The sequence below is a fragment of the Cyrtonyx montezumae genome, unplaced genomic scaffold (assembly GCF_038088225.1).
Source record: "Cyrtonyx montezumae isolate F1298 unplaced genomic scaffold, pur_monq_1.0 scaffold_1, whole genome shotgun sequence".
NCBI classification, from domain to species: domain Eukaryota; kingdom Metazoa; phylum Chordata; class Aves; order Galliformes; family Odontophoridae; genus Cyrtonyx; species Cyrtonyx montezumae.
The window spans coordinates 23,895,043-23,920,617 of record NW_027071825.1 but is presented as its reverse complement, the minus strand read 5'-3'; the positions used below and the strand labels follow the sequence as shown (position 1 = coordinate 23,920,617).

At 53.1% G+C, this 25,575-nt stretch overlaps 2 protein-coding genes across 2 annotated transcripts; one reads left to right on the top strand and one right to left on the bottom strand.

Moving 5' to 3' along the window:
• Nucleotides 1-1,495: 1,495 nt before the first annotated feature.
• GLUL (glutamate-ammonia ligase) lies at nucleotides 1,496-6,866 on the bottom strand. Its single transcript, XM_065744608.1, has 7 exons — nucleotides 6,828-6,866; nucleotides 5,583-5,773; nucleotides 4,676-4,837; nucleotides 4,267-4,413; nucleotides 3,709-3,836; nucleotides 3,336-3,535; nucleotides 1,496-2,487 (listed from the first exon to the last, which is right to left on the bottom strand). Exons 2-7 carry the CDS (start codon nucleotides 5,746-5,748, stop codon nucleotides 2,169-2,171), a joined length of 1,122 nt encoding a protein of 373 aa, XP_065600680.1. The 5' UTR covers nucleotides 5,749-5,773; nucleotides 6,828-6,866; the 3' UTR covers nucleotides 1,496-2,168.
• A 5,324-nt stretch (nucleotides 6,867-12,190) lies between these two features.
• RGSL1 (regulator of G protein signaling like 1) lies at nucleotides 12,191-25,450 on the top strand. The gene is made up of 22 exons (XM_065744597.1): nucleotides 12,191-12,248; nucleotides 12,707-12,789; nucleotides 13,035-13,109; nucleotides 13,485-13,614; nucleotides 14,358-14,462; nucleotides 14,591-14,752; nucleotides 14,872-15,827; nucleotides 16,304-16,366; nucleotides 17,839-18,058; nucleotides 18,632-18,745; nucleotides 19,134-19,236; nucleotides 19,641-19,834; nucleotides 20,225-20,342; nucleotides 20,674-20,770; nucleotides 21,117-21,246; nucleotides 22,041-22,212; nucleotides 22,372-22,510; nucleotides 23,112-23,236; nucleotides 23,402-23,514; nucleotides 24,818-24,906; nucleotides 25,002-25,058; nucleotides 25,361-25,450. The coding sequence occupies exons 1-22, from the start codon at nucleotides 12,191-12,193 to the stop codon at nucleotides 25,448-25,450; spliced, it is 3,393 nt and encodes a 1,130-aa protein (XP_065600669.1).
• The last annotated feature ends 125 nt before the right edge of the window (nucleotides 25,451-25,575 follow it).

The window sequence follows — 25,575 nt, the reverse complement described above, 5'->3', positions numbered from 1 at the left end:
ATCAAAGGAAAAGCCTGGCATTGGGAGCAGATGTATTAATCATTTTGGAGCAGGCTTGCCTCATAAACTGGCATTTGATTGAAAGGGAAAGCACTTCAAAAAAAGCTGATGCTAATTCTGGCTACCTTGTTCAGGGCAGTCAGTGGTTCCTGACACCCCCAGTGGGACCAGCACCACCACCAGCGTTTGGTGAATGTTCTATCACCCTCCTCATTCTAAGTGTATGTGAATGAACCGGGTAAAGGGATTCACTTCCTCCTGGGAAGCTTCAAGTTCAAACATTTTATACGGATAGGTAAACAGAAAATTCAGTTTCTGAGGATCTCAGTTGCCATCTGCAGGTGTTGCACAGCCTTTCTTCCACACATGGTTGGGAAGTGGTGTTCAGGTGGCTGCAAAGCAGGCTGAGCCTAGAAACTCTAGGCAAGAAGTCAGACAGCAGCATCTGGAGGAGAGCAGGGGCTTTCCCTTCTAATTCCTGGAGGTCTTTCTCCATGTATAATTATCAGAAGAGCCATTTTGCATCAATCACCTGCGCTACAAGTATGTGCAAGGCAACAGGAAGAGCAAAGGACCGCATCCCACTCCCACCATCAAGCTTGCCCAGTTGTACCCTTCCCAGCCATCCACCCAGCTCCTTTTTCCAAGCATTCACTGGAATTCCACCCTAACCCACCCACCCCGCAAATGAAAAGCCAAAACCTTTCCTGGTATCAGGGTAAAATTACCTTTAAGTAAAGACCGAAAACATACAAAAGAAGTTGCCAGGAAGCACAGAAAGAAGTCAGAATTAACATTTCAATCTCTTTTTTTTTCTTTTTTTTTAATTATAAAAAAAAGAAAACAAAAAACTATTCGGAGGAAGTCCAAATGCAACGGAATATAACTGGCACCATCTAAGATACCCAAGTGTAAGATCCCGGAACATTTGTACCCCCAGCCAGAGCTGGGAGGCACAGGTCTGCCTGGGAAGGGTGGGTCCTCCTCCCAGCCCTCATCACTGGAAGCAGGCAGTCCAACAGCCAGGACACAACAGTGACATTGACGGTCTCTGTAAAACCACTCAGTTTTAGAAACTAAGTACGTTATGAGAAAAACAACAACAACAAAACAATTATCTAAAATTTCATTTATCAAAAGCCCTGCTTTAGTGACGTGCTAACTCCACTGGCAAGTGAAGCACCCACAGCTCTGTTCAGAACACAGTTAAGTTGACCAGCCAACTCCTAGTTCAGAACACCTTCCTCACCCTCATCCACACGAGCACTTCATGGCTACTTGAGTTACAGTGATAAATGCTCCCGTGGTCTTCCCTGCTCTGGGAATTGCTTCCTGCAAACTCCACTCCTCCCACTCTTCTCCACTGAGCCCTCCAAGCTCTGCCTTAGTCCCACCTGGAGGCCCTCTCTCAGCATCCCCACGAGCTCTGCCCACTCTTGTGGTCGAGTCCCTGGGTCATTCTTCTTTAAAAGAACAAAACGCAACCACAAAAAATAAAAAGAAAGAAAAAAAAACCTTTCATATATAATTTTTTTTGTCTGTTTTTACATTTAAATAGAAAAATACTACTTCACTCTGTGTTATGAGCAGATCGGCTGACTTCCAATGACAGCACAAGGAGCTCTTCTAAGTGCTCCTATGCCACACGATCTATGCCAAGAATCCTAGATATCTGACAGTGCCAAGAGGCTGAAGACATCCCCAGCACAGCACAGAGCAGGACTCCATCCCAGCTCCTGCCTGCCCTTCTTGGGACTCTATGCCTTGAGAACCATGACTGCCAGCACTGGGGCTACCATCCACACTTGACTGCTGGGAAAGCCAAGATATAATTTTTTTGCTTGCTTTCCTCTTGTCCACTGCCTTTTCATGTGTAGCCCGTCCCTGGAAGCCACTGGTACAGATGAATTAGACAAAAAAAAACAACAAAACAAAACAACAAAACAGTGGTTAAATTGTCTCTAACACCCTCTCCTCCTCACACCTTTTGAAGAATCAACGACAAACGGACATCGATAAAACTAAACCTGCCCTCCTCCCCCACCTCAAAACAAGAGTTACTGAGACACAAAGTGTGTTATCTTGTACCCTCAGGATTACAACTAGAAGGGAAGTTTAGGGGTGCGGGAAGCACGGGGGGAAGGCGGTGTCTGTGGGCGTGAGTCCACTTAGTTCTTGTACTCAAAAGGCTCGTCCCCGGTTTCGTTGAGGAGACACGTACGGACGAGGGCCTCCGTCACGGCGTAGGGATCGCAGTTGGCAGAAGGCCGGCGGTCCTCGAAGTAGCCCTTCTTCTCATGGCCCACGTTGCGTGGGATGCGGATGCTGGCGCCGCGGTTGGCCACGCCGGCGGAGAACTCGTGGATGTTGGATGTCTCGTGGAAGCCCGTCAGGCGCCGGGCGTTGTCCAGCCCTCCTTTGGGGTCGTAGGCACGGATGTGGTACTGGTGACGCTTGCTCAGTTTCTCAATGGCTTCTTCAATGTGCCTGTGAAGGAAGCAGGGGGGAGGAGATGGAGAAGGTGAGTGAGCTACTCTTGCTGTCGCGTCCAAGTGAATGTAGCTTCATCCCTCTCCCCCAGGTCACTGCAGGATGAAGTGAATTACATCCTACAACCCACATTCCTGTCCAAAGTGGGGCTTCGCATCTGCCCTGTGTGGCTCGCTGTGGGATTACACTGGCACGACTTGTAGCCAGATCTCTGCACTGCCTCTAGAAACCTGCTCTCAGGAGAGATCTCTTAACCCTAGGTTCTCTTAGGGATGCTGACACAATCACAGGTTGGTTTGTTATCTCAGAGCACTGCTGAGATTAAGGCAAGAAAGCACAGTTGCCTGAACAAATCCCTTTAGAGAGCTCCACCAAAATCCAGTGCTGCAAGGTCTGCACTGAGCACCACCGAGTCCCACTTGGGACCTGGGTTTTACATTTCCAGAATCATCATGTTGAAAACAAACATGGCATTTGCGTCCCACCTGACCCAGACATAAGCAAGTGGTCTCTCTCATCATGGTTATAAATAAAAAATGCCTTTGCTGAGTTGGCTTGTTTGTTAACAAGAGCTGGACAGCCCGCTACGAACCGCTGCATCCTTCCACCCGTACTGAGTTTCCAGTCTGGCACCAACAGGAGTGTAATACTACACGCACACCCCAACAAAAAACACAAACACATGCAAAAAAAGCAGTGAAATCCTGATAAAAGTCTCATGCAGAATGCCAAGCCCCACAATGCTGTCCCCTATGCATACAAAAGCTCTGCTAGAAGCTTGCCACTACTGAGCCCAACTTGCTGCCTTGAAGATGGATGCTTCTGGCCCATCTCAAAAGACTTACTTGAGACCTCCGTCTTCCCTCATGTTCTTGGTGCTGAAGTTGGTGTGACAGCCAGCACCGTTCCAGTTCCCAGGGATGGGTTTGGGATCGAAGGACACGATGACACCGAAGTCTTCACACACCCGGTGGAGGATGAAGCGTGCTATCCAGAGGTGATCCCCCATCTCAATCCCTTCGCACGGTCCCACCTGGAACTCCCACTACAGGAAGGAGGAGTCACAGCTTCGTCAGGCAGACACGCAGCAAGGCACTTCCCACCCCTCTACGCTCTGACCATTGGCAAAGCCACACTGCTCAGAGTGGCGAGCCGAAAGCTCCTGCTGCCCACGATATTTCTGGACCACCTCACCCCACGAGGCACCCACAATTTTACCTGAGCTGGCATCACTTCTGCATTGGTTCCCCCAATTTTCACGCCAGCATAAAGGCACGCTCGGTAGTGGGCCTCCACAATGTCTCTGCCATAGGCTTTGTCAGCTCCTACACCGCAGTAGTATGGACCTGCAACAGCACAGGTGGAAAGCAAGAGCAACGTGAGCTTCCAGAAGGTAAATGACTCCAATTTAGTGAAGAGAAAGCGCACACCCAAGGCTCAGCATCCATTTCCCAGGGCAAAGCACTAGTAGAGCATGACACTAATGGAGATGGTCCGGACTTGTGCTCTGTCATGCTAGGCAAGAGTTTATGTCACCTGTAGACTAATAAAGTGAACAGCAAAATCTGGAGAAGGGCAGTGAACATTTCTGCCTCCCCATAAAAATCTTTATTGCGTGAATTAGTTTTTGCCGCTGTCCTACTTGCTACTTCCAGTGCTAGAAAGGTCTTGAATCATTCATATGACTTGAAACGAAAGTTGTGCCACAAGGATCACAACTCAAGCATGACAGTAAGCACTCCTGACTTGCTGCAGTGCTGGCTCCTGAAAGGTTACCTTGGGGTCCAGGGAAGCCATTGGAAGGCCAGCCAAACGGGTGACCATCCGTTCCCAGAAGGGTGTACTCTTGCTCCATCCCAAACCAGGGGTGCTGGTTGGACACCATATCCATAATCCTCCTGCAGGTGTGCCGGAGATTTGTCTCTACAATGGAAGAACAGCACAAGGCCTTTTAGGATCTCCACCTCCATTCCCTGTTTCTCCTTTATCTACAGCCCAAGTACCAGCAGCAATGGTGGAATCCAGGACCGGTGTTCCACCATAATCCTCAACACCAGTACTCTGTTTGCCTTTTATTTCTGGGGCATGAACAACATTCGGGTAGGCCTTCCCTTTTCCACCCCCTTCTTCTACCAGCTTCCCCTCTCCAAAAACACCCCCCCCACCAGGTAGCGTGTCCGTTCACCTGCAGACTGGCGGTTGTATTTGAAGACCTCACAGAGAACAAGCTTGTTGGGATCCTTGCGAAAAGGGTCCCGAAACATGGCAGCAGGTCGCAGGTACATGTCACTGTTGGAGCCTTCAGCTTGGAAAGTGCTGGAGCCATCGAAGTTCCACTCGGGGAGATCTGAAGAGAAATGCTTTCATTCAGGATGCTTGGGGACTGGGGGAGAGCAAATCCCACGCAGTGCCACATGGGTTGAGTCTCATATGGAAAAAGAGGAGCAGTATGATCAGCATGGCCCTTGTGCCCTCTATCCTGGGGGTCAAAGCACAGCAGGAGCTGTGGTGAACTCTACCCAGGCCGTGTTATCTCCTCTGTATCTTGGGGGGGGGGGGAGGGGGGGGAAAGCGGGAGGATGGGAAGCACAGAGATTTCAAAAGAGCTGTGCCAACCACTCCCTTACAGAGGAAAAAAAAAAGAAAAAAAGAAAAAAGAAAAGGAAAAAAAAAAAAGAGAGAGAATTCTGCTCAGTCACACACAGTATTTTCATTTCATAACTGTCTCCAGCCAGCTCCATGGCAACCTGAGAAAATCCTAATGCTATTATTGTGTAAGCTGGGACTGTTTGTTCTGAGGGACACAAGCTCTTAATTACACCGGATAGCTCCATTCTCTCCCTTCCACTTTCTGCCAAACTACTTCCGGCCAAAACGAGTACTTGAGAGTCAATGGGCCGTGGATCCCATGCCAAGAGCCCCCTCCACCGGGCCGGGTGCCCAACCCCTGCCCTGGTGCTTAGCATCACATCTGGAGAGTTGGGAACGTTCCTCCCCAGGCACCTGAAGCGGGAGGTGATGGGAGGGGGATGAAGAACAGCATCTTCAGCTCTTGTCTAAAAGCACCTCCAGCCCATCCCACCAGCTCTCACCTTCCAGGCTCTTGGGTTCGTGGTCCAGCGTGCGGGTTTTGCAGCGGAGGTGCTCCCCGGTCCCGTCGATCCAGATGTACATGGCTTGGACCTTCTCCCCCTGCGGCAGCTTCATGTACATGTGCTTGATGGCTTTGCTCAGGTGGGAGCTCGCCGAGGTGGCCATGGCTGTGGAGCTGATGAGGGGGGTCCTGCAGGGAGGATGCCAAAACCGATCCCAATCGTGAGACTCTGCCTCGTGCTCCCAGTTTTGTTTTTTTTTTCCCCTCCACACTCTATTCTCAGAGACAGCTCAGTCACGGTCCCATACCGCACCCCACTCCCGAGGTGGAAAACCCAGCAGCTGCTCTGATACCTTCAAAGCATCCCGTTAATGCCCAAACTCCTGCTCCTTGGCAGGAGTCCCATCCACCAAGCCTTCAAAACACCTTCTGAGCCCAGCGTGAACTTTTTACCTCTCAAACACCCTCATGCTCACCACTGCTCTGGAGCAGGGCTAATGCACAGGAAAGCTTAGCTGGGGCTTTCTTAATATGCTTGCTTCAGCAAGGAGGGCTTGCCAGCCCAGCTGCCTCCCCACATCAGCTGGTCTGAAGTTACACAAGGCTCATCCAGGGCAGAGGAAAGCAACAAGCAGCACAGTAACCCCAAAGTGGGCTGCCACAGGGAGGCTGGAGGTCCCAACCCAACCTTCCCAACGTGTGTTGGGTCCACTCATGTTTGCAGTGGGGATGGCAATGGCAGCAACTTAGAAACTGAAAGCGAGTTGGAATATTCATACTGAGAACCTTGAAAAATGCCAGAACTGCTCAGGCTCAGATCATACAATCAAAATCCCAACCCGCCCATCTCTTGGGGAGAGGAGGTCTTCAGCGGGGTGAGCTTTGGGAGAGCATCACCTCCATATGGTTGAAATTGCCATTATTTAAGGGAGAAGAGCGAAAGCCTCGCATGGAAAAGGAAAAAAGAAAAAGAATAAAGAAAGAAACGAAAGGAAAAAAAAAAAAAAGGAAGAGATAGAAAGAAGAAAAAAAAAACAACCACAAAACCAAACAGCAGAGAGCTTGTTTTGAAGACAAAACAAGAGCCGCCCCTTATCCTCCTTCCTCCCCACCCCCCCTCCCCCGTCCCGAGGGGTGAGTAGGATCTTCCCCTGGGGGATCTGCTGGGATAACCCCGCGGCTGAGCCCCGCGGACCCCCGATACCCCCCGCCCCCGCCCCCCCCCCCGGAGCCGTGCTGTTACCTGGGCCGGGCTGCGGGCAGGGGCTCGGCGCGGGGCTCCCACGCTCGGCTCCCGGGGGCCGCGCCCGCCGCCGCTTTATGGAGCCGGAGCGCCGGCCCCCCCGCACTGATTGGGCAGAGGGATGCGGGCCGGGGGCAGGCCGGGGCCGGGGATGGGGCTGCGAGGAGGAGGGAGCTGGCAAACGAGCCGGGGCAAGGGGGAAAAACAAGCCGAGCTCCCCGCTGGGCTGCTCTGCGATATTTCGGCTGTCCCGTCTGAGGGAACGGCAAAAGGAATGAGTGTGGGGGGGGGGGTATTTTTCCTTCCCTCTTGCTGCCCCCTCCCCTCGAAAACGTATTCCTCTCTTCTCGGAAAACAAGCAGTGGGAGAGAATCCAGGGCTTTCTGCGGCGTTTACATTAGCAGCTGCCTTTGCATAACTCGCAGGCATGGAAATGAGTCGCCCTGGGTAAACAGGGCAAGCGGGGAGAGGAATGGGAGCCCCCTGCACGCCTCGTGTTGTGCTCTGTGCTGCTGAGCTGCACCCTTCCAGCACGGATTTCCAGCCCAGACCCTCACTGCAGGGCACTGTGACCCGAGGGAGGAGAAATTCCCCAGCCCTCCTGGCGCTGGGAACAACCATTGAGTGCCCGGTGTTTTTCCACCCTGGGTGCTCAGTTGCTCTCCTATCCTAGTTCCTGATCAGCCCTCAGACCCAGGGGGGTCAGTTAGCGGTGCCACTGCTCGCTCCATCCCAGCACAGAAGAGCCAGGACAAGCACACGCCTGCCTTGGGGTGACAGGAGCCCCCCAACACTGGCACCCACTTGGCCGCTCTTTGAGAAGCCTGACCCTCTGTGCCATCACGGCCACCCAAAGCACAACCTCTGCTCAGTTGGACAAAGCAGCACTGAGGCCAGATCCTCAGCTCAGAGGTGTAACTGCTGGCCAAGGGCTTGTCTTGATTTATGGCCCATCTGAGAGCCAGGTCCCCACCCTCCCTATGAGACAACCTGGCTCCTTCTTCACCACCACCACCTTGCAGCAGCCACAAGTGCATGTTAATCCCTCGGGGCTCACCAGGATGGAGGTGTAATCCAGGTGCTTTTCACCTCCTTGCATAATCGAGGCAAATCACAGCCTCGAAGAGTGACGGAAACTCCTTTCCTCCCAGCAGCCTACACCTTGCTCCCTTCCTCCAATATCCGAGTTCCTGCACATTGTGTGTAAAGCAAAGACTTCAATACAGAAGGGGTCTGGATCAGCACATGGGACCGTTTTGGAGGTGACAAGCAGACAGCTCTGGGAAGGGGATGAGGTGTCCCTCTCCAAGCAGGGTGTCTCACCTTCACTGTCTCCTTCCCTGCCTGGATCTTGTTCCGTTTCCCCATTCGGTGCTCAAACTTCATCCCCCACAGATCTGAACACCTACAGCACCTACTGCTCCTGATCCCTGAGCAGAACCCAGACCCAGAGTTCAGCCTGCGGTCACCCAGAGTGGGTCAGCTAAAAGCAAAGGAAGGGGTGCCAGAGCTTAGGGACTCCCAGCAGCAAAACAGCCCCCACAAAGAGGGAGCTGCCCTGGGAAACCTAACGCCGTGCCCCGGGGGTTTGTTTCATCGGGACACCGACAGCTCCCGTTTCCTGGAAATGAGCTACCTGCGACTGTTCCTAGAAGCGGTGGCCAGCCCAGCTGCTTGCCAGCTAGCCCTGGGCACCCACGGCCGGCAGCCCTCCAGCGTTGGCACTGCCCCATCTCCTGCAGCACAACATGTTTACGAGGCAGCCGAGAATCCCCAGCGCCCTCTCCCGGGAAGGCGGCCGGGCAGAGCGGTCCGTGCCTCCATCACCCCTGCTGTGGGCTGGATGCCCTCCAGCTCAGGCTGCCCGCGGCCCATCCGTGGATTGGGGCACCCCCAGCTCTGGGCAGCACTGTCAGCACCTCACCAGTGTTTCTTTTCTTAAAATGCAGGCATCACGCAGGGAGGAGGAACGGCCCGTTGTGTGGTGATGGGTGAGATCCTAGGAAGAGGCTAGCACAGCTGGGAGGAAGGCAGGAAGAGCATCTCCCCCTGTGACCGCCAGCCACGGCATTCCCGTTTCAGCCGTATCACTTCCAGAGCAGTCCATGAATCCGCTGCTCACGCATGGTGCCACGCAGGACACAACCAAAGGGACGAGCTCGGTGTCTGACAGTGTGTCACCTCCACCAGCATGGCCAGGGGGGCTGGTGGTGGGACCTGCCACCACCCCAGCAAGACCCCAGAGGGGCTCACAGCACCGAAGCCCTTTACCCGTGGGTTAGGCCTTAACTCTTTAATTAATCAATCACCACTCGAGCAGCAGTCACCCAGCGAGGACAGGGAGCTCAGCACGGCGCCAGGGGACTGACCTTGCGCAGGCGGTGGTGGCCAGGCGGTGTCCCCAGGAGCTCAGTGGGAGGCTGCCCACCCGATAAGCGAGCAAACATTGCAGGCTCCGCAGCATGCTGCCTTTGAAGGTGCTGCCAGGGTCAAGGGTGGCCGAGGGCTGCTGACCGGAGGGCTTGCAAAGGCAGAGCAAAGCCAGCGATGACCGGGGCTGTGCAGAAGAGCGACGTAGGAAAGCAAATTAATACAAACGTGCAGAGCCACGTGCGAAAAAGAAAGTCCCTCCCCACACGGCTTCCTCCCCGTCTCCCCCACACCAGCCCATCTCTTTGCTTTGGCACAGAACCCAGCACCCACCTGGCTGCTCTGAAGCGAGCAGGCAAACCGTACCACTGCAAAGCACGTGCTCTTCCTTCAAGCACGGCTGGGGGAAGCTGGAAGACAAGAACGGGGCAGGCGGGGCGGGGGATTTGAGACCCAGAGATTGCTTGGCTCTGCTCGCTCTGTACAAGGGTGGAGAATATCCCAGGGAGCAGTCAGCGCATGCCTTTCCCTTGCAGTTGGAAATTGGTCACAGTGTGCATTGGCAATTTTTTTTTTTCCTTTGCTTTGCTTGCTTTTTCTTCTTCTTTTTTTTTATTAGCACTGTTCATGCTGCTGAGCGTGCTCCCTGCTAGGTCAGGGCCACGTTAACCATGGCTGGCAGATTAATTTCAGCTTAATACACATCACAGCTTTATTAAGGAGCACGGGAATTCTCCGGAGCACGTTCAGTGGCAGGATCAAGGCCCGATGTTGCACAAGGCACTGCAATACTGTCTGCACACCTTCCTCATGGCTGGATCACATCCCCCAGACCCAGCTGTGCTCTGCTTGGACATCTGAAGGATTACAAGTGATGCTGCTGGAAAAGGAGCAAGGAAATGCAAAGCTTGCCACACAGGCAGTGTGTCCACGGTAAATCCCGAGCAATGAAACCACGGACAGATGGCAATAGGCTCAGAAATACTCCTAATTAACATCAGGAAACACCAGAGATGGCCTCGTTGAGCAAACAAGTCTTAGGCACCCAGGAGAATGAGCATGAAAATTGCATTAGAAAAAATAGGCTAATATATTCAAGAAAGGGAATACTGGCTGGGGCTGAACTGCTGCACCCGAGACCTCGTACCATTAATTGCAAGGTGCTACGAGCCCTGAAGGACCCCGCCATTGCTGACAGAGTCTTCGAGGTGTCCTAAACTGCTTGTATCAGAATACCCTGAGGGTGCGTGGGGAAAAAGTCCAGCAGTATCCATGCATAGAAAGCTCGTGTCAGGCTTGTGAAGCCTGGGCACTGCAGTGAGGCGTGCCACCAAAAGCAGAGCGGGGTTGCCCCGCTTCTGTGGGGTGGGTGGATCCGGGATGCTGAGAGTCCACGTGGGTACTGCAGGCATCCAGGTCCTGACGACCCTGCAAGCCACACTGCCTTGGACTTTGGTGCTGCTGGTGGGGCAAGGACCCCCGTGTGTGGGGCGGCCAGGGGACGGAGGTGGCCTCAGGTCTGCTGAGGGTGGGCTGCTCCCAGGAGTGACAGTGACGCAGTTGGTGTTGCAACCCTGCCCGTATCTCTGTGATATTCCAAACCTGGCAGGTCTGCTCCGTCTCAGTCATGGTGCAGCCCACGTGAGGGCCTTTTGCAAGGCACCTTTGCAGCGAAGTGGATGGGGCAGCTGTGCACCAAGCAGCCGTGCTGAGCGGGGCTCCATCCTGCCAAAACACCGCCTCACCTCGGGGAAAGACTTTAGGGAAACGGTCCCGTGCATTTCCATGGTAACCGTGCCGACCTGCTCCAGCTCAAAGCCTTGATCCTTTCCTGGCAGGGGTTGGTTCTGCCCTGCTGAGGTCAGCCCGGAGCTGCGCTGACACAAGCAGAGCTCCACCAGCTCTGAGATCTCACTGCACGCTCGCTTGCTGACCAGCTGGCACCCAGAATGAGCTCACGGCTCAGCCTTCCCCGCATCATTTTGGTGGGCTGACTTTTGGCCCGACGGCCCGCTCATGTGCCCTGGTGTGCTCCCCGACCAAAAGAAGGGGATGGTGGCTGCCCAGGAAGCTGTGCTCATCCCTATCCCTGGGGGCCAGCACACACGCGTGTGCAGGGACAGCTCCGGCAAAGTGCTCAGGGTGATGGAGTGGCTCGGTGTCCCCAGCGTCCCCACGCCATTAACCCTCTCAACACATCACCTCCCAGCTGTACAACCAGCAGTGCCCCCACCCCAGCACGCTGGGGGAGGAGGGACAAGGAGCAGCGAGGAGCTGCGGAGCTGTCACCACGCTGGGGACAGTCTCATTGCTGGTTTGACAGCGCCATCTGGTGAGGTGGCCTCGCTGCTGGGAACTGGTCCCAGAGAGATGGCCCGACTCGTTTCTCCTCCCCGAGGGCAGCAGGATCCTACAGGCGGGTCCCCATCAGGGCAAACCCCAGAGGCATCAGCCTTGCTGCACGCAACCTGGGCTGGGGCCAGCCTTTCTCCACTCTCCTGCTTAGCTAGAGCTGTCAGGATTTCCCCTCTACCTTCTGTTCCTTCTGATCCAGCCTGCCTCCAATTTGGTACTTCCTTCCTTCTCTTCCCAGGAGGTCCCCAAGGGTGGGAACTGGTCCAAACTGGGAGCCCAGGGTTGCTCTGCACAAAATGCCCTGGCACCAACTGTGGCCCCGAGGTGCTACCAAGAGCCTGGTTTGAAGGGAAGAAGCTGACACAAGCGGGGAGGTGGGAAGGTCTTCATCTCAGCACTATCCGAAGGATTACAAAGCCAGAGCTACAGCAATGTGTGGAGAGCTCTGCAGTCTCCAAGAACCCTCCATGTCCCTGGGGGTCAGGGCTGGGATGAGTGTGTCATAAGAGGCACAGTATTCTAGAACACATCCTTGGGACACAGCAACACAAGGCCACCAGTGAGTGACCTTTGCTGGAGCAAAGCATGCCCTGAAGGGGGGAAATCATCATTAGGCTTTATAAACTTGGGTCCTCCCTATGACACAGCAGTGCCTTGGTGCTGGTGGGCACTTCCAAGGGCATCCAACATCAGCAGGTGCTGCCAGTTCACTCCAGATCTTTCAGAGCCAAGTACAGATTGAAGGGGCTGATTCTGGGGCACTACTGACACAATACCTTTGGGTCCTGGGTGGTTGGAGCAGGTGTCTGCAGTCACTGCTGCTCTACCCAAAGCCACAACCTGCCTGATGACGCCTGATAATTCAGAGGAAACGCTGCAGCACTTTTGCCCAAGCTCCACAAACCCTTGATACTTAGAAAGTGGCCAAAGTTTCCATGCCTGAACCAAAGTTTCCAGCCGAACCACATGCTTTCCAAACACCCTGTGTCAGCAGCCCACAGCACACGGCTGCAGTAGGACCCCAGTGCACAAATCCCAGCTGAGATCACATTTTCTGAGCTCGGTTCTGACCTGACTGTTCCCACCTGTCTTTAGCTTTATATCCATCTTTCAATAACACAAAGCCCAGGTAACTTTCTCTTCTTCCCCTGCAGCAACCATAGCCTCCACGGACATGAGACTGCTCCTGAGAGATGAAGTTTTTGTTGATTTCTTCAACACATTTATGAACCTTCCTGTAAGTGTGCTCCTCACTGCAAGACCCAGGACTATTTCGAGCCTTTTGGGTTTTGCATTAGAGGAAACCTTAGGACTACACTGTCAGGGCAGGGAAAGCTGAGCAGCTCAGCACGGAGGAGGTAGTGAGGTCTGGAAGAGAAGATGATGCCTTGTCTGCAGCAGGAACTAACTAGGACAAGCTGGGCTCTGGGCTCAGCCAGCACCCTTCATCACCTCAAGATCTTCCCACTCCTTTCAATGCAGGTTTTTGGCCAGACACCCATTTACAGCAGCAGCACGGGGCAGTGGGACCTCTGGCCAGAGCTACCAAGCCACATGGTGAGAAAACATCCCCCATAAGGACAAAGGAAAGGGAGGAAGGGCACCGGGCAGAGACAGAGCCAGTTCCTCATTTCCAAGGCCATTCTCTCCCCCCTTGTTCATGCAGCCAGGGAAATGATTTCAAACCCAGGCTTCATTTTGCCTTTGAGCCCCAGGAGGAGCAGAAACCATGGGGAATCGGGGCTCTGGGAAAGCAGGCAGGTGGGGAGGAGGAACAGCAGGGACACAGGCAACACGAGCATCCTCCTTCCTGCACACACCATTCTCCAGCAACCCCCCTAGCGTGGGCCCGTTACTCACCCCAATCCCCATGCAAGAGCTGGCTCCTCACTCACAGCCTCATCCTCTCCTTGGGGACGGGGTGCACTGCAGGATCTCAGCCCCTCTGCTCTGCTGGCCTGGCTGGGAAAGCACCGGCTGCCTCACTTCTGCAAATCCAGCCTGTGCCTCCACCTAGTCCTCTGCCAGAAGCTCCTGGGTTTCATTCGCTCGGAGGAAGCAGGTGAGTCATGCTGCACAAGCTAGGCTTCCTCTTGCCTGGTGCCTGCTGAGCACAGTGCTGGGTTAAAAAGGCATTGCACGCACACTCTGTTTTTAGGGATGGTAGGGGGTCTCAGGGCAGGGTTTCCATGACATGAGCAGGGCTTCCCCCCTCAGGCCTGCTCATCTCAGTACAATCTTGCAGCCCCCGTGGGGTTGAGTTGGAAGAGCTGCTAGGCAGCAGCTGCAGGGTTTGCAAGGATGAAGCGGGGCTGGAGGGCAGCCTCAGACCTGGGAAAGGGATCCTGGCATTTGGGGTTTGCTGCTGGGCAGGGTGCACAGAGCACCTTCCCCTGCTATGGGTTACACTCCTCATTCTGTGCATCCTGTGCTGGGAAACTCATTACAATCATAAAATTAACCAGGCTGGAAAAGACTTTCAAGATAATTGAGTCCAACCATTCACCTGACTTAAGGAGTCCCACCTCTAGCCCACGTCCCCTAGTGCCATAGTACACCCTGCAAACACACAAAACACCCCCTTACCTTACACCCTGGTCTGTCTCAAGGGCAGCAAGTCTGGACTGTGCTCTGATTCCCCCCATATGGTCCCCATCATCCCAGACAGTTGTTTTGCCCATCTGTGAATCAACGTGAGGGCCAGCTGCTGGAAAGAAAGCTCTGGCAGCTGGGATGCAGATCTTTATTTTGGAAAAATAAGGCATTTATGTGTGCCTTGATGGCACTCTGCTCTCTCTCCGACAGCAAGACTGCTGAACTGGAGGAGTGCGGACCAGTGGCTGCTGGAGAAATGCATCAGTGGGAGCCAGGGCATGTGGCGTTTCCAAGCCTTCACCCAAGGAATGGCAGGTGGGCACGGTATGCTCTGCAGACCCTCCACAGCTTTTCCTTTTAATCACGGGCTGCTTCACTCCCCAGCAAGGCTTTCAGGGACTAATACCACCCCTCATCATATCATTCTCTTATCTGATCCAAAGGGGAAGAACTGACCAACTTCTGGCTCACCACCGAGAGGCTGCTGGGGCTCGATGAGTCAGATGCAACACAGAAGGACCTCTATCTGTCCTTGCTCCAAAGGCTGAAGGTCACCCACCTGCGCGAAGGCTCCAGCGTCCTTACCCTCTGCAGCACCACTGCCAGTAAGTGGGATGGGAGCTGCTGAGCTGTTCCTGGCTGCTCCCAGGAACAGATGGGATGGCAGCAGCATCGGGTCTGGTTGGAGCCATCCACATGTCATCACCCGCTGCACCTATTTCAGGGTCATCACAAACAGTCACACACAACGGGTCTGTCAGCACCCGGAGAGAGATCCTGAGTAAAATGCAACAGTGGGCCCTCTTTATCCTTCAGAGTTACTGGCTCCCTAAATTCTTCATCCAGTGCAAGATGGGCATGGAGAAGGAAAAATCCTGCTGGCCTCTGCTACAGGAATATCAGGAGCAGTTGGTACAGGGCCACTTGCAGGAGCCCTCAGGCATTTCAGATGGCCTTCCCTCGATGAGAATTAATAGGAGCCAGGGTTCGCCAGAGCCCTACTGCAGCAGGAAAGCCAAAGAGAAGATCTGGGCTGTTATCAAGGAGGGAAGAGACACCCAAGAAACGAAGATGCCCAGCTTTTCAATGCAAACAGAAAGGCAGATGGAGCCAGCTAGGAGCATGAAGAGATCGCAATGGGGTAAAGATAGTTCGGGATGGGTTCATCAGCAGCCAGAGTGTACTGCAAACACTGCCACTGGAGGCCAAGGAGGAGAAAAAAGACCTAGGCTCAAAGAAAAATGGGTCCTCCACCTGGAAGATCTCTGTGAAGAGAAGGTCCTCTCCAGCTTATGTTCCTCTACACCCCTGGCCAAGATGCCATCTCCTAGAAGGCCAGATAAGACCTTGCAGTTCCTCCCCTGGGCTCTCAGTGCTGACAGCTATGCAGGACGGCCCTTCAGGACCTTCTTGCTCTGCCAGGACCGCTCTGCTGAGGCTCGTCTCCTGGACCTATGGCATGACCTGGAGGAATTCCTGCCCGTGGTCCTAGATCACAACAGAGAAAACAGCTTCTCCCTGCGCCATTTCCTCATGGAGAGGATCTGTGAGTCCTACCTGGAAGAAGATGCCATCCAGCAGCTTCCCATGGAAACAAAGACCCTCCAGGACCTGCGGGACCACCTGGCTTCTGCAGAATTCACCCCCTGGATATTCAGGACTCAGAAGGAGATTTGCAAGGTAGAGAATGGCAGTGGCCAGGCTCCTGGGTACAGCTGGGTCTATACGCCTGGTGCAAGGGCCGTGGGCACGTTTAACGGAGAGATATTTGGAAGACCAAGGTGAAAAGGGAGCAGGGAGGGCAAAACTTGTGGTCACTAGTCAGCATGGACTGGAACCAGTGACCTAGATGCAGTAAGCTGGCAGAGAGAAGCATCCCCATGGGTCTGCTGGGCCGAGGAGCAGAGATGAGCAGCCATTGAGCAGCTGGTGTCCTCAGCTGTCAGATGGGGCTCACAGGATGGTGGCCATCCTCTCACAACCGAGTCACTGCTTCCAGCACAGCACGACTGAAGCACATCACGTGCAGCCCACAGCATAGCTGCCCTTGGGTGTCTAAACACTGTCCCCGTGACCTTGGGATACAAGTAGGGGTGCTGGCTGCTGATGGGACATGTGAGCACAGCTGAGGACAGCCCACTATTGCTCCTCTGCAGGTCCTCTGCACCTTCTATGAGAAATTTCTGGCTGACGATGACAAGATGTTCCTCCAGTTCATGGTAAAGGGGATGCTTGGGGGTCGTGGGCATCTTCAAGGGGTTTGCAGGTAGCATTGCAGATGGGAAAATGAGGGGAGGGGGAGGGAAGGAAGCCCAGCACTAGCTGCAGTGGATCCAGCATCCAGCCCAGCCCAGAAATAGGGAGAGATTTAAACTCAGGGCAGGTGCATGTGAAGCCAGCAGCAGGCAGCATGCTGGGCAAAATGCTTCTGGGAATTAATTCTCCCCCTTTTCCCTGCCTGGAGCAAACACTGCCTTTAATCTGACTCACGGGCAGCCACATGCTCGCATGTCCTTGTCCCAGCACAAGCTCCTAGCCAGCATGCTAGGGGAGGAGGACGTGCAGCATTTTGCCCTCTGATTCAACTGCACTCATGTTTTCCATGTTTTTTTTTCCCCCACTGCATAAAGCAGTGATCTAAGGAAGAGTTACACAAGCACCCATCCTACTGGCAGCAGAAACCCCATTAGTGCATCATACCTCTCAGTGTCCTGAATGCTTCCCTAACTCCAGGAAGCTTACTCGCAAACAGAAAGCCAGGAACATCCTGCATGTTTTGTCCCTTGCACAACCCACACAGGCAATTTTGCTCACTGTAGCTGATGTCTTCAGGCTGACCATTAGGATTTTCCCAGAACTGAGATGCAAGAAACCAGCAGCTGGTCACAGAACAGGTTAGGAGGGGCTGTCAGGGCCCCAAAGCCCCAGCACTGCGGCCAGAGAGAGAGAGCTCTTATGGAGCAGTCATTTGGCAGCTGTCAGCTCCTGGCTCTGCTCATTAAATGCTCTTGGTTGTAAGTTAATTAGCTGCCCATGTTCCTAAACATCCCTTGTCAAGGAAATTACCACTCAGAGCACATGCTTGGTCTGGGAGGGCAATTAGCACTTGGGCAGGTGTCAGGGCCATGCTCTCTGCAGGCATCACACCCTAAGCCAAACTCATCAGGGGCTCTCTGCAGTCAGAGGAGCTGCTCGGGGCTTAGCAGGATTATTTTTGGTGCTTGCTCTCAGCAGCATGCAGCTCGGTCAGCAGACAGCCTCTCTGTCCCTGTTCGCTGGTGGTGGATGGCCAAAACCTGCACGAGGGTCTCAGTGGGGACAGTGGGTGACACTCCAGGGACATCAGCCAGCAGAAAAAAAAGCACATCAGCTCACCTGCCTGTCCACCACACCTTCATGGCTGTCTCAGCCCTCCTGGCTGGATGCTGACCTCTTCAGGAAAGCAGATGCCCTTGGCTGGCGAGCCACCGTTCGGATGCAGTTGCAGGCAGATGTGAGCCAGCTTTAGGGAGAGTATGGACAGGTCCAAGTCTCATGCTCAGATTTGTGCCCAAATTTCTTCCAGAGGTTTAATTTGGATAGGTTTTTAACTGCAAAAACGGGCAGCTATAGCCTTCTGGGTGCAGTGCAGGAGCAGCTCCTCGGATGGGGTGTAGTCGGATGCTCTATCACCCTTTGCTCTTCTTGTCAGTCTCCTCAGAGCGATGTTCCAGTGCCCAAGGTACAAGGACACGCTCTTGGGAAAGATGAGTATTTCCTTCTGTCCGAGCGGATGAATGAGTCCTTGAAGCTGAGCCAGGCGTTGCATGACACAAGGAACTCAGAAAGCCTCTCCCCTGCACACTGGCGATCCTTTGGCATTCAAGATCTCCAGAAAAGGGGCATGCTCCAAGTGGAGGTGACCACAACTGGTAAGAGGAGGCTCTGAATTTCTGCTGGGACTCAGGTTGACTCAGGCTGATAAAGCATGTTTAGTGTGTGTAGTGACCAAAGCCACCAACACAGAGGCTTTGGCTTAGCAGGCTTCCTTGTTGCATCACTGACAGTGTCACTGGGTGGGTTGGGACAGGGTATCTGCAAGCCATGAGGCATAATTCAAGCTTTAGCAGTGATCTATGGGTCAAATTTGCTCTTGCCAGTCCTAGAGGCACTGAATTGCTTGTCCTTGCACTGGCTTGGGTCAGCAGGCTGTAGCAGAGAGACAGAAATGCAAAGTCAGGGATGGTTATTGTCAGCCTGCTGCCACATCTTGACCTCTTAGGTAGCTTGTGGGACCTTGGTAGCTTGGTCATTGTCATCCCCTTGCCACACCTTGACCTCCTGGGTAGCTTGGAGTCCTTGGAAATGTGGCATCATGGCTGGATCACAGGAAGAGAACAGAGAAGGGGAAAGGAAAGGCAAAGAGTGTTAAGACAGCACTCAGTTAAGTGCTGGAGGACAGTCATAGCCTGCAGGAGCTGAATCTGTTCCTTCTTCTCTATCAGATGCAGACTCCCAGAGGATGACATCAAAAGAGCTGGCTGCTCAGAAGGAGTTGCTGTCTGCAGGTAGCTGCAGCAAGGATAAGAAGTTTTTATCTCCCAGAGACCCATTGCTTGGTGAGTCCAACCTGAGCAGACTAGAAGCAGGGCAGGCTTCCAGCCAGCACTCCCCCAGACAAGCAGAGGAAAGCCTCATCAGGGAAACATCTCCAGGAGAGAGAGGTGCATCCACCCTCGCAAGGCACATGTTTAAGGGTGTTAATCCAGCCAGAATGGGTGGGAGTGAGAGGTCTCCTCTGAAGCAGATGCTGAGGAGTTCCAGAACATGCAGTGGTGAAGGGCTCCTACAGTATCCCGTGTCCCCTGAGCTGCACTCATCCTGCCAAAGTCAGCAGGGCAGTTCTGGAGGCAGCTCAGGCTTCTTTGGCTCCTCTGTCCTGAGGACAGCTGTGATGGGCTGCAACTGTCACCTAAGGAAGGAGCCAGCTCTGTTCTGTCCCCACAGCTGCTGAACTTGGGAGGAAGAGGACTGCTTCTGGGAGAAAAACTAAATCACGTGCCAAAAAGGCTGCCGCTGTTGCAGTAGAGAAGCCAGCGAAGAGACCCAGGTCTGGCAACTTGCAGCATGTGTCTTTGCTGTTTTTTGTTTGTTTGTTTTGTTGCTACTTCCAGTATTTCAGAAAACAGAATTTTCCCAGTGCTTTCCTTCAGTGTCACTCCTTGCTTTGTCACGGGGGTGATATATGAATGTCTATGTTGAATCCCAACCTCTTGGGAATACTCCAGACAAGAGTCCTGACTGCTCTGCATCAGGATATAAATGGCAACCAGGTCACAAGTAGGAGAAGCTCTTGTTTATTTTGCCAGTCGGTCTCGGGAGCCACACTTAAACAAAGAAAACATACAACCCAACCCACCAACCTTCAAATAAAAGCTTGCTAAACCTCAGAAAGGACCCCACATCCTTGCCTGCTCCCAGCTCTGGTTGTCTCCTGGTGTCTCCTCCCTGCAGGCACTTTGTGAAGGTTCTGCACAACCCTGCCCACCTGCAGTACTTCAGGCAGTTCCTGGAGGACCGCAATGCAGATGAACCACTGTGTTTCTGGATGGCCGTGGAGAAGCTAGTTGCAGAGACCAGGACCAAGACAAAGAAACTTCTCATTAACAGCATTGTCAGGAATTATTTCCATGGTGAAATCCCAGCTGGTAGGCACCCTCCAGCCCTGCTTTTTACTTAAGCCGTGACAAAGCTTTTTCCTTGATGTGGGTGGAGATTTTAGATCCTCTTGCAGGGACCTGCCAGTTCTCCCTTTCCCTGCCCAGTGTTTGCTGAGGTTGCTGCCTCTATTTCTAGGAAGGTGGTCTACTTCTTTCGCAGGACCTCTTGACCAAGAGCTCTAATGTTCTTGGAGTTTTGCTCCTACAGCATGCAATTAGCACAGTAGATAAAGGGAAAGAGGTGAGACTATCAAATTCAGCAAACAGCTGATGGGGTAGGCAGAGAGACAGGATGTGCCACTTGCTGATGGGAGGGTAGGAAGAGCTGTCTTGTTGGCTGGGGTGGCTACTAGTGGCAGGCAACCATGTCTCTTCCAGAGAAAAAGCTGGAATGCAGCTCTTCTATCATCAGGGAAATAAGTGAGGCTGAAACGGTCACCCCCTTCATGTTGATGACAGCACAGACCTTCGTCCAGAAAGCAATGGAAAAGAAATGGTGAGGACCTGGCTCAGATGGGTTCCTAGGTTTGAACACAACTTTTCCTTGATGACAGACAACAACTGCTACAAATGTATTTTATCCTACAAACTATCAGTGAGTGCATCAACATCCCAGCTAGACCCTCACCCCAGCTTTACAGCTGCAGATATCTTTAACCAGGCAAGGGAAGGGCTCCAGTTCCCATCCCTTTCTCCATCCTCCTCCAGAAACAGGAGTCCAATGAGACCCCAAAGCACAGGACTACCCCTCTCAGCCACTCCCCATCCTACCTGCCCTGCTCACACATCTGGCTGACCCTGATGCTCTCTGATCTCCCATCTGGCAGGTTTAAAGAATATCAGGACCTCTTTCCCCCCAGCGAGGTGTGCAAGTCCAACTTTCGTTTGAGGCATGAGACAGGGAACTTCAGGACAGACAACCTGGTAAGGAAAGACCTTCTGCTGGACTGCTGTAGGTGTTGTCTAAGGAAGAAAGAGGAGATGCTGTGAGTTAAGTGGTGCTCAGAGAAATGAGGTTAGAGAGGTTAGAACTGGAGGACTGCAAAAAAGCAGAGTTAAAGTTTTGTTCTCACAGGCTCTGGAATCCAGATTTAGATAGTGGCAAGTGGACAAGCAATTCACAGTATCACTTTTAGCCCCCCAAAGAAATGCAGGAATACCAGAAAGCGAAAACAATGGCTGGGTCACAATTCCCAGCCCCGGCTGCAGTGACGGGGCTGACTCCCCATGGCTGTACCATCAGCTGATGCACACTGTGCTGTTTCCACAGCGGTGGGCATGGTTTGCCATCCAGAACATTGTCAGGAGCATCTGCAAGTTCCACCGGGAGATGAACAATGACAAGTGCCGTGCGGAGTTTGAGGACTTTCTCCGGAAGGAACTAGAAAACAAGGAGGAAAGTATGGCTAAACTCCTCAATCTCTCTCCTCCCTCCCCAAGGCAGTCCCGGGTTTAGGAGAGATAAAGAGATAAATGGATGAAAAATGAGGGGCTCCTCTCCCATCCTCATGTGTTCAGCAGCCTCTGCTGGAGGTGCAGTTCCTTCCTTCCTGCTGGCAGGTGTTTCAGGATGCTGAGTATTACCTGCAGAAATCTGCACCAAGGGAACAGGGGGTGGAAAGAAGGGCAGAGATGAGGCACAAAATGGGCCTGTCTCTTCCAGATAAGAAGTTTTGGAGATGGACATTCAGGCCAGCCCTTGGCCACTAATCCTAGTGCTCCCAGACCCTGCACGCAGGCACAGAGAAGCCACTGATATCCATCAGCACCTCAGTTATGGAGTTGGGAGATGAGGTGCAGAATACATGGGAAAAGCAACATATTTTACACTTCTTTCTCCCTAATTATTCACTTATGGCCTGTGTCAGAAATGGTGATAGTTAGGCAGACAGGCAGACTTTTGTTCTAACATTTTCTAAGTGAACAAGGAACACAGGCACTCAGTGAGTGCAAAGGGGAGGATGGTTGGAGGTTGCTGAGCTAAAGGAATGGCACACACTGAGTGGATCTGAACTCCCCAGGAGCCCCTGTGGGCTGTTGTCCACTAAGGTAGAAAAATCCCAATGAATCCCCTGTATGCAAGAAAAGGAAGCACAGGGGAGGGGAAGGAGTCGGGTATAGCTCAATCAGATGCCTAGCTGCCCTCAAACTGATGCTGTGAGAAGCAGACACAACACCCCTTACCTTCTGACAGACCTGCCCGCCCTCTCGACGCAGAGCAGCAGCACCTCGTGCTCCCACACAGCCTCAGACAGTTCCCCACAGGACAAGGATGTGGTGCTGGTGAAACGACATATGTTTAACGAGCAGCTCATCACTGTCAACTTCCTCGTTGATGACCTCCGCTTTTACCTGGAGATCAACAAGTAAGTTCCACCAGTGTTCAGGTACCTCCAGTCGCCTCTCCTCAGGCCCAAACCCATCCTGGGAGCAGTTCCCACCCCTTGGTAAGGGGTAAAGCCTGGTCCATGCCTGCCTATCCTACTAGTCAGGGCACGTGTCTCACTGAACACATGCTTTTGCAGGTTTTCTAGGCTGGCTGATTCAGCTGAAGAGTTGGCAGCCCGCAACATGTGCACCAAAAATGAAGTTGACTTTCTCAAAAAGAAAGCTGCCATCATCAGCAAGCTCTTCCTGAGCTCCGATATTTCCCCCAAACTGCGGGTGAGATGCTGGGTCCCACCCAGGAAGCCTGTAGGCTGTTCATTGCTCAAGGCCATTGCAGCTGGGAGTAGATGTGTCGAAAGACAGAGGGGGTGGACCTGCTCCAAGAATGCTCTAAAGCTTCAGAATGCAGGCTGGAGCTTGGAGACCCATCCTTGGGTTTCATGGGAACTGATCTATCACCAGACCCACACTAGCACCATCTGTACCCGCTAGGAACAAGCACATGGGTGTGGAGATGATGCAATCCCCTATCTGCAGGAAGGATGATAGAGCTGAAGCACCAGGATGTGCGTTGCACTCCAACACATCAGTCCTTTCAATCTCCAGAGGTCAATGTCATCACTGTGCCCTCCCCATACACCTACCTCTTCCCCTACAGGAGTGGTTCTGTCTCTCTCTCATTTAGAAAGCAGAGCACAGTATTTTTCCACGGAAATCCAGGGGGAACCCAGCCTTTACATTCAGGACAGTCAGCCAGGACAGGAGTAGTATAATTTCTTAGGCACAGCTGAAATGCACAGTGGGCTTAGGAAGAGAGGCATGCCTCTAGGGCCTGCTGCAGACTGCTTTGGTTAAACAAGCTCCCTTCTGTGCCCAGGTGAACATCTCCAAAAGCGAGAGAGATTTAATTTGGAGTTTGTCTTCCAAGGGGCTACTGAACCGGCTCCTCTACCACAGAGCCAAGGTGGCCATCTTCCCCATTCTGATACACTTCTGGAAGAGGTACGAAGCCCTTCTCTCTGAGTGGCAGAGTCAGCACAGATGCCAACCTCTGCTTCCAGCCACCTGGTTCCTCTGGCACGATGTAAATGAAGACATGACACTGCCCAGGAGCTCAGCGGCAGGTATGTGCTCAGAGGTTTGTTGATTTTGGTATTCCTCATGCAGGTTCTGTAACTGGAAGGTGATGAAGAGCTTCCAGGTCTCTGCAATGAAAAAGGAGCTGACCTCGTTGACCTCTGTAGAAGCCTCTTCTAGACCATCTGAGATCTCCAGCCCAAGTAAGATGAGTGCCTGTTCCCCTCTCCACATTTTCCCCCAGCATAAAATTTCCAGACCTGAGTTTTTGGTGTCCCACGGTGTTTGTGGACCCCCAAATCCCCACATCTTCAGTGATGGTTCCCCTTAAAAGAGCCAAACCCCCCTGTGCAGAGCACATGGCATGCTCCACTAATATACATAGCTTCAGCTGCATGGGGCTGGAAAATGCAGCGTCCCTAAAGCCCTTCCTTCCTCTCAAGTTTAGTCAAAATTACCCAGTGGGGTTTCTAGCCATTTCTTTAGGAAACAGGGAAGTGGGTGCAGAGAGTTCATGAGGACAGAGCTGTTGCATAAGTCCTGTTTGCTTTGAAAAACAACTTAAAAATACATCCCCTGAAAGAGCTATTAAAGCCAGGTTACAAGTCAGCAGGGAGTAGAAGGAGAAGAGTGCCCAGAAACATGCAGGCAAACAGCAGGCTTAGTGGCATTGCACAGAAGATGCTTTGAGAACGTTTGGAATGGAGAAAAGGTTTCATGAGGGTCAGAGGAAACACTCACTAGGACATCTCAAGCTCAAAGAGGGTAGGTTTAGGTTAGATATAAGGAAAAAAATTTTGCAGTGAGGATGGTGCACTGGCACAGATTACCTGGAGATGTGGTGGATGCCCTGTGTCTGGAGACTTTCAAGGCAAGGCTGGATCAGGCCCTGGGCAATCTGATGGAGCTGTGGTGTCCCTGTTTGTTGCGGGGGAGTTGGGCTAGATGGCCTTCAGAGGTCCCTCTGACTCTGAGGATCCTATGATCTCTAGGGAAAAGATCTTTTCCACTCAGTTTCAGTGCACTAGATAATGCTAAACCGTGAAAAAAAAGAGAAACCCACCAAGAAAGTGCTGCTAAGCGCTGTCACTCTGCCTGACAACCCGACTCCTCGAGTGAATATTCATTTGGAAATTGCCTAATTGATTTCTTGATTAAAGGGGAAACCAAAATAGGCACGTCCTCATCTTGCTTTGACGGCCGGGTGGGTGTCGGCAGCACAGCGTTCTGCTCCCGGTAATTCATCACTGTCAGGATGCGGCTCAGCTCGGCACTGCTGGGAGGTGCGGGGAAGGGGGGGAATGGGAAGCAGGAGGATGCCGGAGCTGCAGCTTGTCACCAGGCGTCACTGTGGCACCGCCGAGATGCGGACGGGGCCACGCAGAGCATCGCTGCACGGAGCTCAGCGCGGTGATGCTCACGGGGGAAGCAGCCCAGAGCTCACCGTGCTCTCGTCCCCAGCTTCCCGAGTACCATCTATCTGCCTGCTGTCTTCTTCCTCCTCAGGCAATCAAGTCGTCATTTTGTTCACGCTTCTGCGGGGGATCCAGGTCCTGCTGCCCCGGTCTCATAAGGAGGAGCGCGAGGGTGAGCTGGTGCCGAAAGGATGCTGGGATGAGAGCCTAGATTGAGGGCTCCCTGGCACGCTGTGATGGGGTCTGTGCACACGGTGTTTTCCACAGGGTCGAAGAAAAGTGCTGAGAAGCTGCTGCCATCCAGCAGGTCCACCTCCAAGTCTGCAGAGCAGGTGGGTGGCTGCAAGGCCACCATGTGCCCAGGCTTCACCAGCACAGGGACAGCTGAGAGAGGCTCTCTCCTCCAGCTATGAGGATGCTGCTCATCTCACAGCCTCCAGAATGGGGTTGCACAGACATGAGCCACCTCCTTTTGCTGCCTTTCCTGAGCTTATTGATGAGCACTGGCCTGTTCACATCTTTCCCTGTATCACGCTCGGAGGCAGATCTCCCTGCCCTAAACACACCCCATTTGTACTTCTCACCCATGCATCCACCATCAGCCATTGATGCAGTTCTTCTCCCCTCCCCACAGGATGAGGAGGAAGAAAAAGGAATGGAAGAAGAGACAGCAGAAGAGACTTTCCAAGACAACAACCACGGGGACACGCTCCAAGGAAACTGAGCAGCAAGGGCATACTGCATGGGCTGTGCTTAATCTGCAGCAAGGCTGAAAAATAAAGCAACTCACAGCATCCTCCAGCTTCCTGCTAACACAGCACTGGTGGCTTGCAGCTCTGTAGCTGCAGC

Excerpts from the sequence above, each read along its gene's own strand:
- GLUL (XM_065744608.1), bottom strand. The coding sequence starts at position 5,748 with ATGGCCACCTCGGCGAGCTCCCACCTGAGCAAAGCCATCAAGCACATG. Across the intron at positions 4,414-4,675 it reads ATACAACCGCCAGTCTGCAG|AGACAAATCTCCGGCACACC; the intron begins GTGAACGGACAC and ends CTTCCATTGTAG. Across the intron at positions 3,536-3,708 it reads CAGAAGTGATGCCAGCTCAG|TGGGAGTTCCAGGTGGGACC; the intron begins GTAAAATTGTGG and ends TCCTTCCTGTAG.
- RGSL1 (XM_065744597.1), top strand. The coding sequence starts at position 12,191 with ATGACACAGCAGTGCCTTGGTGCTGGTGGGCACTTCCAAGGGCATCCA. Across the intron at positions 19,237-19,640 it reads AAGCCAGCGAAGAGACCCAG|GCACTTTGTGAAGGTTCTGC; the intron begins GTCTGGCAACTT and ends TCCTCCCTGCAG. Across the intron at positions 25,059-25,360 it reads CCTCCAAGTCTGCAGAGCAG|GATGAGGAGGAAGAAAAAGG; the intron begins GTGGGTGGCTGC and ends CCCTCCCCACAG.